The 15,283-nt window shown below is 38.7% G+C and overlaps 1 protein-coding gene across 1 annotated transcript in view; it reads left to right on the top strand.

Annotated features, from left to right (window-relative positions):
- TLK2 (tousled like kinase 2) overlaps positions 1–15,283 on the top strand; it is a gene marked incomplete at its 5' end in the record, with an annotated part of 85,766 nt that overhangs the window by 50,813 nt on the left and 19,670 nt on the right. Inside the window, 5 exon segments of the mRNA XM_079799206.1 lie at positions 1,806–1,958; positions 7,053–7,119; positions 7,942–8,039; positions 9,756–9,837; positions 12,666–12,757. Coding sequence (XP_079655332.1) covers positions 1,806–1,958; positions 7,053–7,119; positions 7,942–8,039; positions 9,756–9,837; positions 12,666–12,757 — 492 coding nt within the window.

The following is a 15,283-nucleotide window of genomic DNA, read 5'->3' as shown; positions in this document are numbered from 1 at the left end:
GGTGCCTCCCAACTGCCCTCCCCTGCTGGCCATCTTTTAGTGGCCATCTTGTGTCCACATGGGGGCAGGATCTTTGACCACATGGGGGCAGGATCTTTGACCACATGGGGGCAGCTATATTGTGTGTTGCAGTGATGATCAATCTCTATATTACTCTTTTATTAGATAAGATAGAGGCCTGGTGCACGGGTGGGGGCCAGCTGGTTTGCCCTGAAGGGTGTCCCGGATCAGGGTGGGGTTCCCTTGGGGTGTGGGGCGGCCTGAGCGAGGGGCCTGTGGTGGTTTGCAGGCCGGCCACGCCCCCTGGCAACCCAAGGGGAGGCCCTGGTATCTGGGATTTATTTTCCTTCTACAATTGAAACTTTGTAGCCTGGAGCGGAGCCAAGCCTGCTGTTCCCTCGGGGCGGCAGCCATTTCTGTGTTAGTTAATTCACCTTCTACAATTGAAACTTTGTAGCCTTAAGCAGGTGAGCCCGGCCAGGGTGTGCGGAAAGCTTTGCTTCCCCTGTTGCCGCCGGCAACCCTGGCCTGCTCTCTCAAGCTCCATTCTGCTGCCATTTGTTTGAATTTGTTTACCTTCTATAATTGAAACTTTGTAGCTTGAGTGGAGGCTTAGGCCTGCAACGGCTATGGAAAGCTTGGCTTCCTCTGTTACCTGGGAAACCTTGCTCTCTGTGGCTGTAGCCATCTTGGTTTGGGTTAATTTGCATACTCGCCCTGATTGGCTGGCGGGCCTGGCTTGGCTGGCGGGCGTGGCTTATGTAGCGGAGTGATGGTTAATTTGCATATTACCATTTTATTAGAGAAGATGGTTAGTTACTTGCAGTGCTCAGATTAGGTTAACCTTGTTTAAAGTATTGCCCTCCCTGGAGTATATAGTCTTTTTTTTTTTTTTTCTGGTTGCCATTCTTCCAAGAAAGATATACTGAATCTGGAAAAAGTTGTATAGGGACTGACAACTGCTGTGTTCAGGGAAGAGGGTAGAAGAGATTTCATTTGAGAACAGGTTAAAAAATAGGTTATGTCATTCTATAAAAATTAAGATTGGATAAAAAAAAGATGGGGAAATCGTATCTAGCATTTGACTGTCAACTATGACAGGTAATTTAAAGAGTTTAGTCTGTTAAATAAATGGTTAATCCCAAATCTTGGTATATTTTTACATACCAAAATTATAAACCTTAATATTTGTTAGGTGGGGGGATACATAAGAGAAAGTGATTTTCTTATATTGGTATTTTTATTGACTCCTAATTTGTAAACATGTTTAGAAAAGTTAGACATCTTATTAGGAAATAGTCTAATGATGTTATTTAGATGTCTGGAGTCTTTTTATATGTTTTTTATTCATTTAATATACCATTTCTTAGGGAGTTTTTATTAGTTACAAGGCTTCATTGTGCTTTTTCTGAAGGTACTTGTTTTTAAAAACGTAGTATAGGTTTTACCGTATCAGTGAGTGGGACTGACTTAGAGCTGTTTTCTTAACTTTTAAAAAGGCATCAGAAAATTCTTTCTTTTTAGTCCGAAAATGAGGTCAGAGTAGAAATTTGATAATTTTCCTTCCTGCCCACTTTTCTACTCTGAAAATAATCATAACTAGTGTCTTAAAGCAGACTCATTCTAAATAAATCTTTCTACTATCAATTATTTGGCTCATTCAAACTGAAGTTAAAATCAAATCTCTACTTGATTTAAAGGGGCTTATTTTCTGAAGTCTATTAAATATGCAGGTAACAAAGATATTTGTTGTATTCTATAGCCATGCTAAATTTTTTGACCTTCTTTATCTTTTATATCTCTAGGCAGCAGGAAAGGATAAATTCACAGAGGGAAGAAATTGAAAGACAGCGGAAAATGTTAGCAAAGCGGAAACCTCCTGCCATGGGACAGGCCCCTCCAGCAACCAATGAGCAGAAACAGCGGAAAAGCAAGACCAACGGAGCTGAAAATGAAACGTATGTTCTTTATTGATATGAGATACCACTCTCTCTCCAAAACACAAAACTATTGAATGCCACTGGAAAAACATGATAAATTATGGAGATTTCTAGACCTTAAGCTTTGTTTTTAGCTACATTAATGGATTTGCTCAAGTCATATAAAGGTAACTAATTTTTTTAGCTTGATCTTATTTAGGAAGTTTTGAATGAGAGAGAAAAGTAATGTCACTTAACTTGACATCATGATCTTTGGCCACTGTTATAACAAATGTGTTTTAACAAATGTGATGTTGTGGTATTCAAATGATATAATAGTTTATGTGTGGTTGGCTCTAGGTTATGGTATGTTGGTATCATCTTATGGGGGTTACCTGGCTACTATTTCAGACCGAAGAATGCACAACTGAAAAATGATCTTTACTGTCTAAAGAGCACTTGGTTTTTGTTTTGTGTTTAAAGAGCACTTGTTAACAGCCACAAACTTAGGAATAAACTCAGAAAAAATAGGTATTATTTTAGGAAAAGAACATTTTCCCAATAAGCCAAATCTTGGTATCACCAATATTTTCTTGTTCTGGGGTACCTAAGGAAAACACCAGTATCTTAAATTGCATCTTTTTTTCACTGCAAATCAACAATTAGTACATAGGAGGGGTAGAATATCCTGAGCACAGATATTTTCCTTTTCCACCCCCATCTCATGTCAGAGTTCCCTCTTTGATCATTGAATTCTTAAACACTAAGAGAATCTTCCTCTGGGACAGGAGTTGACAAACTTTTTCTTTAATGGGCCAGACAGTAAATATTTTAGGCTTTGCAAGCTAGAGATTTTCTGTTGCAAATACTCAACAGAGTAGCCTGAAAGCAGCCCTAGATAATACGTAAATGAATGGGTATGGCTGTGTTCCAATAACACTTGATTTACAAAAAGAAACTGTGAACTGAATGGCCCGCTGGCTGTATGTAGTTTGCCAACTAGACAGGAACTACCAAACAGAATTTGCATGGGAAATAAACTCTATATATTATTTACCTATTTAAAATATTTCTTATGCTTACATTTAAGTCATCAACTGTTGTTAAGAGGCTTTCAATCAAATTAAAAAGGAAAACCAAAGCTCTACAGATAATAGTGTAGGCAATAAATATCTATAGAATTGATGGTAGCCATAAAGTTGGTTTCTGAATTGGAGATTTGAAATTTAAAAAACATATACTTTTTATAGAATCAGTCATTGCTGTTGTAATTGGTGTACTTATAGTGGCTACATTGGTTTTTCAGGGGGAAAAGAATTTTTGTAAAGGGTCATTGTGGGATTCTTTAATCCTCTCTAATAAAATGGTAATATGCAAATTAACCATCACTCCGCTACATAAGCCACGCCCACCAGCCAAGCCACGCCCACCAGCCAATCAGGGCGACTATGCAAATTAACCCCAATCCAAGATGGCTACAGCCACAGTGAGCAAGGTTTCCCAGGTAACAGAGCAAGCCAAGCTTTCCATAGCCGTTGCAGGCCTAAGCCTCCACTCAAGCTACAAAGTTTCAATTATAGAAGGTAAACAAATTCAAACAAAGGGCGGCAGAATGGAGCTTGAGAGAGCAGGCCAGGGTTGCCAGCGGCAACAGGGGAAGCAAAGCTTTCCGCACACCCTGGCCGGGCTCACCTGCTTAAGGCTGCAAAGTTTCAATTGTAGAAGGTGAATTAACTGCCACAGAGATGGCTGCCACCCCGGAGGGAGCAGCAGGCTTGGCTCCGCTCCAGGCTACAAAGTTTCAATTGTAGAAGGAAAATAAATTCCAGATACCAGGGCCTCCCCTTGGGTTGCCAGAGGGCGTGGCCGGCTGGCAAACCACCACAGGCCCCTCGCTCAGGCCGCTCCACGCCCCAAGGGAACCCCAACCTGATCCGGGACACCCTTCAGGGCAAACCTTCATGGCCCCCACCCGTGCACCAGGCCTCTATCCTATCTAATAAAAGAGTAATATACAGATTGGTCATCACTGCAACACACAATATAGCTGCCCCCATGTGGTCAAAGATCCTGCCCCCATGTGGACACAAGATGGCCACTACAAGATGGCCAGCAGGAGAGGGCAGTTGGGAGGCACCCGGCCTGCAAGGGAGGGCAGTTGAGAGGGACCAGGCTTGCAAGGGAGGGCAGTTGGAGGTGATCAACCCTGCAGGAGAGGGCAGTTAGGGGTGACCAGGCTGGCAGAGGAGGGAAGTTGAGGGCAAACAGGCTGGCAGAGGGGCAGTTAGGCATCAATCAGGCTGGCAGCAGAGTGGTTGGGGGGTGATCAGGCTGGCAGGCAGAAGCGGTTAGGGGCAATCAGGAAGGCAGGCAGGCAAGCAGTTGGGAGCCAGCAGTCCTGGATTGTGAGAGGGATGTCCGACTGCCCGCTTAGGCCCGATCCCGGTGCAGTCGGACATCCCTCCAGGAGTCCCAGATTGGAGAGGGTACAGGCTGGGCTGAGGGACAACCCCCGTCGTGCACGAATTTCGTGCACCGGGCTTCTAGTTGAAAATAAGCTTCAGGTCTAAAGATAGCTACAAATAGCATATAATAATACTGTATGATTTATTAATTGGTATGTCTTTTGCCTTTTATGTTTTCATATCAGTTCACAAAAGCATATTAACCCATAAACGCCCTCAAGTATAATATTACACCATTGTTAAAAGTCCATGACATTCCAGAAATGTATCTTCAATCGAGTGAGAAAGATTGCTTAACAGCAATCCTCACCCCAGACATACTTGATGTGTTGGGGAGCCTTTTCTTGGACATTCATTTAGTAAGTCTGTGTTAAATGCTTATTATATACTCAGCTCAGGTCTGGACACTGGGGATACAGACCTAAAGGATACAGTCCCAGCCATAGCAGTTCAGTTTATTTAAGAAAAATGAACAGATGAATAAGTTAATAATTACATTAAGTATAGTTATAAAAGTATGCATAGTGAATAAGCTTGGAAAACATCTTCACTCTTATAGCTCTGAATATTTTAAAACTAAAACTAAAAAATATTTCCTTTAAAAAAATCTAAGTAGGAACCCAAACTTGAAAGATTTTTCTAGGCAAATATTGTACACATTAATGTGATGATTGTCTTCTTTCGTATATTTACTTTGTGAAGGGACTCTTCCTCCAATATTACTTGAAAATTATTTAACTCTAGTGCATAAAGCCATTGGGTTAGGACCGTGGTTGGCAAACTGCGGCTTGCGAGCCACATGCAGCTCTTTGGCCCCTTGAGTGTGGCTCTTCCACAAAATACCACGGCCTGGGTGAGTCTGTTTTGAAGAAGTGGCGTTAGAAGAAGTTTAAGTTTAAAAAATTTGGCTCTCAAAAGAAATTTCAATCGTTGTACTGTTGATATTTGGCTCTGTTGACTAATGAGTTTGCCAACCACTGGGTTAGGAGTATAAAGAAGGCATAGGCAAAAGAAGAAAAAGAAGAAGGTGGCGGCATAGGTTATTTCCTTTCCATAGAACAATAATTAGAATTTAATCTAGGTCAATAGTATGTCAATAAATAGCTGCCATCTGGAGTTCTGTGTAAAATCCAAGCTGGAAGGCATTCGGTCCAGTTTTTAATTAGAGTATCAGAGACTTGGCTCGTTCCTTGGGCCAGAAGCCAAAAACAGTTTTCTGGAGTCTTGGAGTGAGTCACATTATCCTTTCCTGGTATCAAACCTATTTCAGGCAGAGAGAGCATTCTTAGCTATGATTTTTCATTTCTCCCCTTTTTATTTTATTTTTATTTTTTAAAAATGTTTTTAATTGATTTCAGAGAGAGGAAAGAAGAGGGAGAGAGAGATAGAAACATCAACGATGAGAGAGAATCATTGATTGGCTGCCCGAAATCCAGGCATGACCCGTGACCAGAATCGAACCATGACTTCCTGGTTCATAGGTCTATGCTCAATCACTGAGCCACACCAGCCAGGCTCCCTTTTTTATTTTTAATCCTCACCTCGGATATTTTTTTTTTATTGATTTTGAGAGAAACAGAGAGAATGAGATCTCAGTTGGTTGCCTCTGAGTATCAAACCTACAAACTAGGTGTGTGCCCTGACCTGGAATCAAACCACCTGAGCCATCTGACCAGGGCTCTTCCTTTTTTTGCTAGTGTGATATAAAGTAATGGATATAAGTATTTCTGCAATTATGAAGAGATAGGCATAATTCTTCTATTAGATGTGTTTCTTCTTTTTACTCTTTTATTTTCTTTTAGTCAGACCTCAAAGGCTCTTTTTGTAGCCCTTCCTGGTTGATAGGATAGCTGTTTCTTCTTTCTCCTGCTATTTAGAATATATCTGAACAGGGACATCTAAAACTTTGAATTATATGTGTATGCTTCTAGAATGTGAAGAGGGTGAAGATGGAGGAGTATCTTACATGCTTACTCTTGAGATATGAGCATGCGAATGGGGTAGGTGGAACATGAAATGAACAAGTGATTACCCATCAAGTCAGCCCTTTGAGAATTTTGTTTAAATGGCATTTTACAAATTATGCATTCTTTTCACATTCTCATTTAATAGTCACAACACTTGTTAAATAGGTATTATTACTTGCTGCATTTTTAGGAAACTGAGACTCAAGAGATTAAAGTTGCTTGCCCAAGGTCACATGACCCAAGTTGCACTTTGAACCTTAGCCCTCAAACTCCAGATTCTAGACGTTCTTCTCTTTGTTATTATAGTATCAAAGTCAGAGAGTTATCAAAAATAAGCAGATCTGTTGGCTTATTATTTTGCCCTTTAAGACAATTTAGACATAATTTTTGGCTACCTCTCCTGAAGGATTCTCATCTGAGTAATGTTTGGGACAAAACTAATGTTATAAATAATGTAAAATTATAGCACGTTTATTTTTTCATTTTTTACAATTTAGACTTCTGGCTTTGAAGTCCTTCTTTCACATCACATTTGATAAATCACAGAAGTTTTCTCATTTCAAAGGACTGACTGCAAGATAACTGTCTTTTAGTCGTTTTAACAGACTAAATATACTATATAACATACTTTGGCATTTCTCTTTAAATATACGCACTATGATTTCAAATAATTTATTGAAATTTCTACCATTATTTTCCAGGTTAACATTAGCAGAATACCATGAACAAGAAGAAATCTTCAAACTCCGATTAGGTCATCTTAAAAAGGTAAATATAATGAGAAGTGCAATTTTTAGTTTACATTTGGTGTGGAAATAAGTTGGTTATTTGGGCAAATGTATTGGTTTCACGTACCTGCAGAAATCTCATATGATATTTTAAATCACATAACAGCTCTTATCTTTTGCCTAAACTGGCTAAGAAGAGAAGGTCTTGTATCAACCTTGTAACACAAAGGCACCTACACAGAATTTGTTATTGGCGATGTTCACAGAAGCATCTTAGATGTAGATTGCTCATCTTTTTAATTCAGCAGCTCACACATTTTTGGTGGGTGCTGCGTATGGTGATGATGGTCAATAAGCATTTTAATAAACTGCTATTGATACGTGTTTGTTTTCCCCCCACTGGATTCTCAGATCTTGTTAAATCAGTAAAACTTAAAGCAACTAGTATAATCCATACTTGCAGAACAGAACCAAATAAAGGACCTGGTTTTTGTTAAAAAAAAAAAAGAAGAAGAAAAGATTGCATATCTATATGTACATGCACAAAACGTTCCTAAAAACTTTAGATAAGAAACTTAACAGTGGTTACATCTGAGGAGTGGTCTAGAGGGGAGGGAGCAAGGGGCAGAGGACTCTTACTTTTTCTACTGTAATCCTTTGTATGGTTTGATTTTTATTTATTATTTTGTTATAGGCTTTGTTTTTATGACAAAAAGTCTAGTTCTTTTAAAAAATATTTTTTAATGCAAAACATCTTGCTTTAGCTTTTCATGAGAGAGCTGTCTGCTGTTGTTTTTGAAATGAGATTCTGGAAAGGTAACATTTCTTGTGTTCTGAACTCTCTCTTTCCTTTTTACTTTAGGAGGAAGCAGAGATCCAGGCAGAGCTGGAAAGGCTAGAAAGGGTTAGAAATCTACATATCAGGGAACTAAAAAGGATACATAATGAAGATAATTCACAGTAAGCAATTTGGGGGTATACTGGCTTGAAGACTGCTGAGCACTTTCTGACATGGGTTAGAACAGCAATTTTCAACTGGTGTGCCACAAGAATTTTTAAAACATGCAATACCTGACTGTTTAGTCAGGGGCACTGACCTCTTAGATTATCAAATAAAAAAGTAACTGCCAGCACAATAACTGGTGTGAATAAATCAAAATTACACCTATTTTATTTCACATTGGTAAAATATATTTTTTAGTGTGCTGCAGAATTTTAGTAATCAGTTTGTGTGTGCCATGAGATGAAAAAAGTTGAAAATTGCTGGTCTAGAATGATGTTTTTGATTAATATAAATTTGGTAAATTGATTCCATGCTGTATTTCATTCTATTGTAGGATATAATACAGTTTTATGAACAAAATAATGATTTGCTTTAGTTTAAATATATATAAAAATAGTAGATTTATATATTAAATATATACCTATACATGTAGTATGTTTCCCTATAGAGGTCACTAAAACAATATAGATTTGTAGTATAAATGGTTAGGATACACTGCCTGTTTAGATTTACCTACAGAGCCTTACAAAAGGGAAGGATGGGTGACATAATGGAGTTGTGGAAATATTATTGTATTGACACCCCATTTCTGAATGACCTTTAAGAGCCATTTGACCATTGAGATTTTAAGCAAGACTCTGTTAAGTTCAGTACATTAATTTAGATAAATGCTCACCTTTGTTTATAAGTCATTTAAGAGACTAAAACTGTGAAAAATAGATAGCAAGTGGGAAATGGCTTCTATCTGTAGTCTGTTCCTTCTCACATATTTTGGACTCTGAAACATGAATTTTCGACATAGCTATAACTTGTGTATTTTTGTTTGCCAGTGTGAGCCATGGCCTTCAGTAAAGTGCCAGCAACAACTATTATAAGCACTCTCTCTTTGTCAGGCATAGTGCTAAGTGCCCTTGTGTTCTGTCTTTTAATCTTCCCAGTAACCTGGTAAGGTAGGTCATCTTCGAAACATAGATCTGGAAACAGGCTTAGAAAAATTCAGTTAACTTGACCAGAGGCCCATAACTAGTGGCCCAAACTAGAGTTAAACTTAGATCTGTCTGTTTCCAAAGTTCATTATCATACAGTAATGTCACTTCTCTCCACAGGCAATCTGCTGTCTTAAAATGAAAATAATTTCAGGATTACTAGTGGGGCTATTTAAGATCAAGAACTAGGTAGAAATATTTTTAAAGTTATTTTTGCCAGAATCTCTTATTTCTTTTTTAGTGAACAGCACAAGCTGGTATCCTTTATGAGGAAAACAGTTACAGCATGAAGACTTTTTGCATTATTGAGAGAAGATGAATGCACATAGAACATGTGACTCACTTTATAATCAAATCTGTTTTTAAGCCCATGTAAAATATCTGGGAGTTTTATTGTATGTAGTTACATAATGGTGGGAGCATGTGGCCCTTGAATGGTTTGGAGGAACTCAGTAACACAGTTTAAAAATCCCTCATCTAGTGTAGTCCATCCCCCCACCCCCTCATTTTATAGCAGGGCAGAAAGAGGGGGAGGCCAACAAAAGTCACAGGTCTGATTGTGGCTATGCGGAGACTGGCACCTATGTCTCATGGCTCTACAGCTAATACTTCTCATTGTAATCATGCTGTATTTTTGAATTATATAATTTAATAATTATGTATGTTATATATTCCCTGTTTCCACAGATTTAAAGATCATCCAACGTTAAATGACAGATATTTGTTGTTACATCTTTTGGGTAGAGGAGGTTTCAGTGAAGTTTACAAGGTAAGTATGAGGAACTGAGCAAAAAGACTAAGGGTTAAATCACTGATTAGTACCAACTTGGAGGACATTTAGAATAGTGATAATTATGTGTTGATAACTAATGGTTGAAATTTAAAACTTTAAGAACCTGTATCTTTGGGAGAACTGCTTTTAATAAACTTTAGTGACTAAGCAAGAGACAATATTTTATCCTGTTTCCAAGTTTCAAAAAATAAATAATTAAAAAAATGTTTTAAACAGGAAGGAAAAACAACACTAATATCTGGGTAATGGAATTATGTGATTTTTATTCTCATAAAAATTTTTTAACTGAATAGATGTGTTACAGATAATTCTTACTTGAAAAACTGCTTTTTGATGTTCTTATCTTCTAAGTCAGAGTTTTTAGTAGCACTGGAATTTTGAAGGAGGGTCCTGGCTTAGAGTGCTTCCATTGGGCCAGCAAAGTAGACTCCTATGCCTCCAACTGATTTTTACTAAATGAGGAAATCAGCTAGTTTATAGCTGCAGATTCTAATATATTCACCAGCCAAGGCCTCCTTTTTGTGACTGGCTTATTAGACTTAGCATAGTATCCTCGAAGTTCATCCATGTTGAAGCAGGTGCCAGATTTCCTCCTTTTTAGGGCTGCATAACATTCCATTGTGTGTATGTAGCAAATGTTCTTTACCCATTTGTCTGTCAGTAGACATTTAGGTTGCTCCCTCTTGTCTGTTATGAATAGTGTTGTTTTGAACATGTATGTGCAAATATCTCTTTGAGACCCTGCTTTCGGGTCTTTTGGTAATATACCCAGAATTGGGAGTCTTTCTTTTTTTAAAATCATCAAAATTGGTTGTTGGTGCTTCCCAGTACTTGTTAGTATTTTCTTTTTTTAAAAAAAATATATTTTATTGATTTTTTTTTACAGAGAGGAAGGAAGAGGGATAGAGAGTTAGAAACATTGATGAGAGAGAAACATCGATCAGCTGCCTCCTGCACACCTCCTACTGGGGATGTGCCCGCAGCCCAGGTACATGCCCTTGACTAGAATCGAACCTGGGACCTTTCAGTCCACAGGCCGATGCTCTAGCCACTGAGCCAAACCAGTTAGGGCGTTAGTATTTTCTTTATCTTATTTTTTCCTTATGTATTCTTAAAGCATTTTAACATTTGTAAAATCTAGATGCTTCTTACAATGATGTGTACATTTAATGTAGTTATTCTTTTGCTGTTCTTCACGCTCCAAAAGCTCTTCTTAAATCAGGTGATCACAGTGTCTTGGGTTCAGAAATATGGTGTGATAGTTGGAGAAAATGATACTTGTAGTATCATTTAGTGTTCTTACAAATTATGTGGTATTTAATATGGCTTTTGACTTGAAATGGTTCTCTACTGTAAAGCTATGGTACATGCTTGCAGGTGGACTTCAAACTGTAGGAAAAATAGAATTCAAAAGTTTCCATTTCTGTGAAATAAGGTATTCTATTTGAATGGATTTTTAAATATATTTTTTATTGATTTCAGAGAGGAAGGGAGATGAATGGAGAGGAAGAGAGAGAGAGAGAAATATCAATGATGAGAGGGAATCCTTGATTGGCTGCCTCCTGCAAGCCCCACACTGGGGATTGAGTCTGCAACCTGGGCATGTACCCTGACCCAGAATCAAACCGTGACCTCTTGGTTCATAGGTTGATGCTCAACTACTGAGCCACACCGGCTGGGCTAGTGTTCATATTTTAAAAATACTGGTTTATATTTAGTGTAAATTAGAAGTTTTTTTTATAAGCAGCCATCTCTTGCATGCAGTGCTTTCCTAGAGATAGCTTACATTTTAAAAGATCTGTAGAGCAATAGCCACTATTCATGGAGAGTGTTTCTGTCCCTATTGCTTTTATGCATTCATATATTTGTGGAAACTGGCAGATGGGTGGTAACAATGTTGGAACTGAAGTACTAAATTTTTAATCTGAAATTTAAAAACTAAAAAAGACTATTCATTCTAAAGGAGTTCCTCAATAAATCCTTTGGAATTGGGAAGTCGTCTATTGTATAAAAATACTACTTTATGAAATTGTGATTTACACCCAACATCCTCAAAAACTCATCTGTTACTCCCATGATAGAGCACTACCTATCTGATGTTGGACTTGCCAACAGTGGTGGTCTCTGGGGAAAGTGTGTCCCTTTATTTGGACAGTGCTGGAGAAGTGGCTCGGTGTGACTAATTTCAGACATTGTTGGAATCAAGAGCTGCTTTTAATTTACTCAGCATATATGAATGGGACTAAAGGCAAGGCTTCTTTCTTGGTTTTGTTTCTGTTTTTATTTTAATAAACACAATATGGCAAATTACAAAGTTATTTTCTAAACAAACATAGCAAAGAAGTGTATTCTGAGGGGTTATTTTTCAAGAAGGCAGTCTGTGTCCCCCAGCATTTTAAAAGTGGCAGGACTTGCCATTGAGGCATATCAGGTCTCATTGTCAGCTGAGGGACAAGAGACAACCTAAGGGAGAAAAGTCCCAAATAGGTTAGATGATGCCCAGAAAGAGAATTGTTTGTAAGTGTCTGTTAAGGCATGAGCTGTCTTTCTGTTCATGTATGCTTAGTTTTATGTTCTACACCCCTTGGTGCCAGTGTGTCTGGAGATTTCTAAATTATCTGATCACAGTTTCAAGAAGATGCTTGCTGCTCTGAAACACATATGTGATGTGTTGTCTTCTGCTGCTGTTTTATTTAATATTGCATCTTGGACTTTGAGTATGTTCTATTAAATAGAAGCTTCAAATCAGTTGCCTGTAATTCTTATCATTTATCTAGAACATAATGTATTTCTTTTCTTTATAGGCATTTGACCTAACAGAACAAAGATATGTAGCTGTGAAAATTCACCAGTTAAATAAAAACTGGAGAGATGAAAAAAAGGAGAATTACCACAAGTAAGTGATACTAGAGTGTCTGATTTTTCAAAATTTAGTGATAATGGCTGAAGTTTGAGCACTGTATTAAAAGCTTTACATATATTGTTTTTCATTTAATCCTTATAACTGTCCTAGGAGAGAATAACTTTCCCACCTTACTGATGAGGACTGATACTTAGGAGAATTTAAACAATTAAGAAATGGTTATATATGTAAAACTTTGAACAATAAAGAATTAACGTTAAAAAAAAAGAAAAAAAAAGAAATGGCTGAGATGGTATTTAAATCTAGACTTCCCTTCATCCAAAGCCCATGCTCTTTACCTCCCCTTTTATTGTCTTGTATAAAATTAGCTACAATAAACAAAGCCTCAGAAATAGGCTTGTTGCTTGTCTATAGAAACCAGAGGAGAGTGTCCTTTAGTGGTTGGGAGACCCTGGGAGGTGACTGGTGGGACTTTTTAGCTGCTGCAGTCATTTCCTTATGGAGGAGACAGACAGCGGGGCGGGGCGGGGGGGGGGGGGGGGGACCTGATGTGCCTCAATGGTACTTGTTTGGCTTGTTCAGCTCCTCAGTGCTGTGCTCACCTCCCCAGGCATAGTTTGCCGGTCTTCAAGTTTTTTATCTTAAGTGTCCCATTTATTGTGCTTGCCTCTCCAGAATGCCACTAGTGCTGGCCCTCATCTGCACTTGGGGTCGGGGGTGCCTTCTTTAGAATGAATAGTCATTATATGTGCAGCTGTCAATTTCTTTGTTCCATTAATGTCAGGTTATGCTTGTTTCCTCTGAGCTTCCGAACACTGGAGGCCATGCAGAATCAATTTGCTATTAAGACCCCCACTGTGCTTAATGTTGTTTCCTTGTTGTAGGTACAAGTACTGAGTTAAGACATTTTTTTTTTCTTTTATTGATTTCAGAGAGGAAGGGGGGAAGGGAGAGAGAGAGAGGAACATCAATGATGAGAGAGAATCATTGATTGGCTGCATGCCCCACACTGGGGATTGAGCCTGCAACCCGGGCATGTGCCCTGACTGGGAATCTAACCTTGATCTCTTGATCAATAGGTAACCACTAAGCCATGCCGGCTCAGTGAGATGGCCTCTTTTGCTATAAAGAACCTGCCTCCTTTCTCCAAAAGCAGTTTTGGTTTTTTTTTTCTTACAAATAGTTCTTTGGAGGGGGAAAAACAATGGACTTTAAAGTAGCCTTTTAGTTGGCTTCTAAATCTCAAAGGGAAAAATAAACATTTCTACATTATCAACCACTTTTTCACACATGGACCAAGGCAACTCTTGCTTTATACCTATTGTTCATGGGGACCCAGGAACTCTTCCTATTCCATGCAGATTGGCAATGGCTCTTGGCCCTGGGGAAGAGAATGTTCCTGTGGTAGTGAGAGAGAGAGGGCTTAGCAGAGATAGGAGAGGGGATTGTATGTGGTTCATGCATGGCATTCTGTATGTGTATCTTACGTGACAGGCAGCTGCAATCCAGATGCTTCTGAGGAGCAGTTACATTATTATAAGTACATTCCAGTCACTTGACGTGCAGGGACTGGCGGGCTTCAGTGAATGCCAGGAGCACTTCAGAGAAGGAAACCACATGTTGTTCTGACCAGTTATAAATGAGAAATGTCCCCATTATATTGAGACCCTCAGAATGCCTAAAAGTGTCGGAACAGTATATGTTCCTCTTTTAAAATATTCTCCAGCTGTCATGTATGTACTGACCACTCTAAATCAATTGACTCTACAAGGGATCAACTTTGGTCAGCCAAGACCAAGGTCAACCAAGACTATCTTCTCAAGAAGATAGTTCCTGTGCCAGGATCTGTACATATTTTGCCTAGTCTCAATATCCAGCTTCTAGGCTGACCTTAAAGAGAACTCCAGTAGGTGTTCACATCCCAGCGGTTTGAAACAGTGAGGTATTGAAGCCAGGACTGTGTACCTCCTTGACATATTGGGCAAGTCCTGGTAGGTATGAATTGGTTGTCTTTCTCACATTTCTCTTTCAGACAGAGAGAGCAAGTGGAGGAGTTTGTCTCATGTTTCTTAGCTCCTTACTGACCCAGCTCAGGCTTACAGTGGTGCCTTCCTACTCTTTGTTTCCTCACCAGAGGTGGGAATCAGCATGCCTGACCACCTCTGGAGCCATGTGGGTAGTGGCCATTTCGTAGTTGACACTGGGGAGAGGGTGTGCAAAGTTATTATGACCTCCATTCATCGTTCGGGGAAAATTCTTAAGCATTTCCACCTTTCTTTGAAAGATATTGCTTGCTAAGTGATATGAAATCATATTGATGAATTTCAGGCTATAGAGAATAATGAATTAGCAAAATGTCATTAACTTCTTTGACCTTAAAGAGGTTTATATAAAATTACAACTATATCAAGAGGAAAAAGAAAGAGGTTTATATCAAGCACATAACAGATTTTAGAGAGTGCTTTAAAAATTCAGTATTAAACTAAAAAGTAGTGTTGTGGAAAGATGAAAATGCTACTCTAACCCTGCAAAGTAGGTCTTCTAATTGCTTTTCCTTTC

Source organism: Cnephaeus nilssonii, assembly GCF_951640355.1.
Source record: "Cnephaeus nilssonii genome assembly, chromosome: 19".
Taxonomy (NCBI): Eukaryota; Metazoa; Chordata; class Mammalia; order Chiroptera; family Vespertilionidae; genus Cnephaeus; species Cnephaeus nilssonii.
This window is presented reverse-complemented; position numbering and strand designations above follow the sequence as displayed.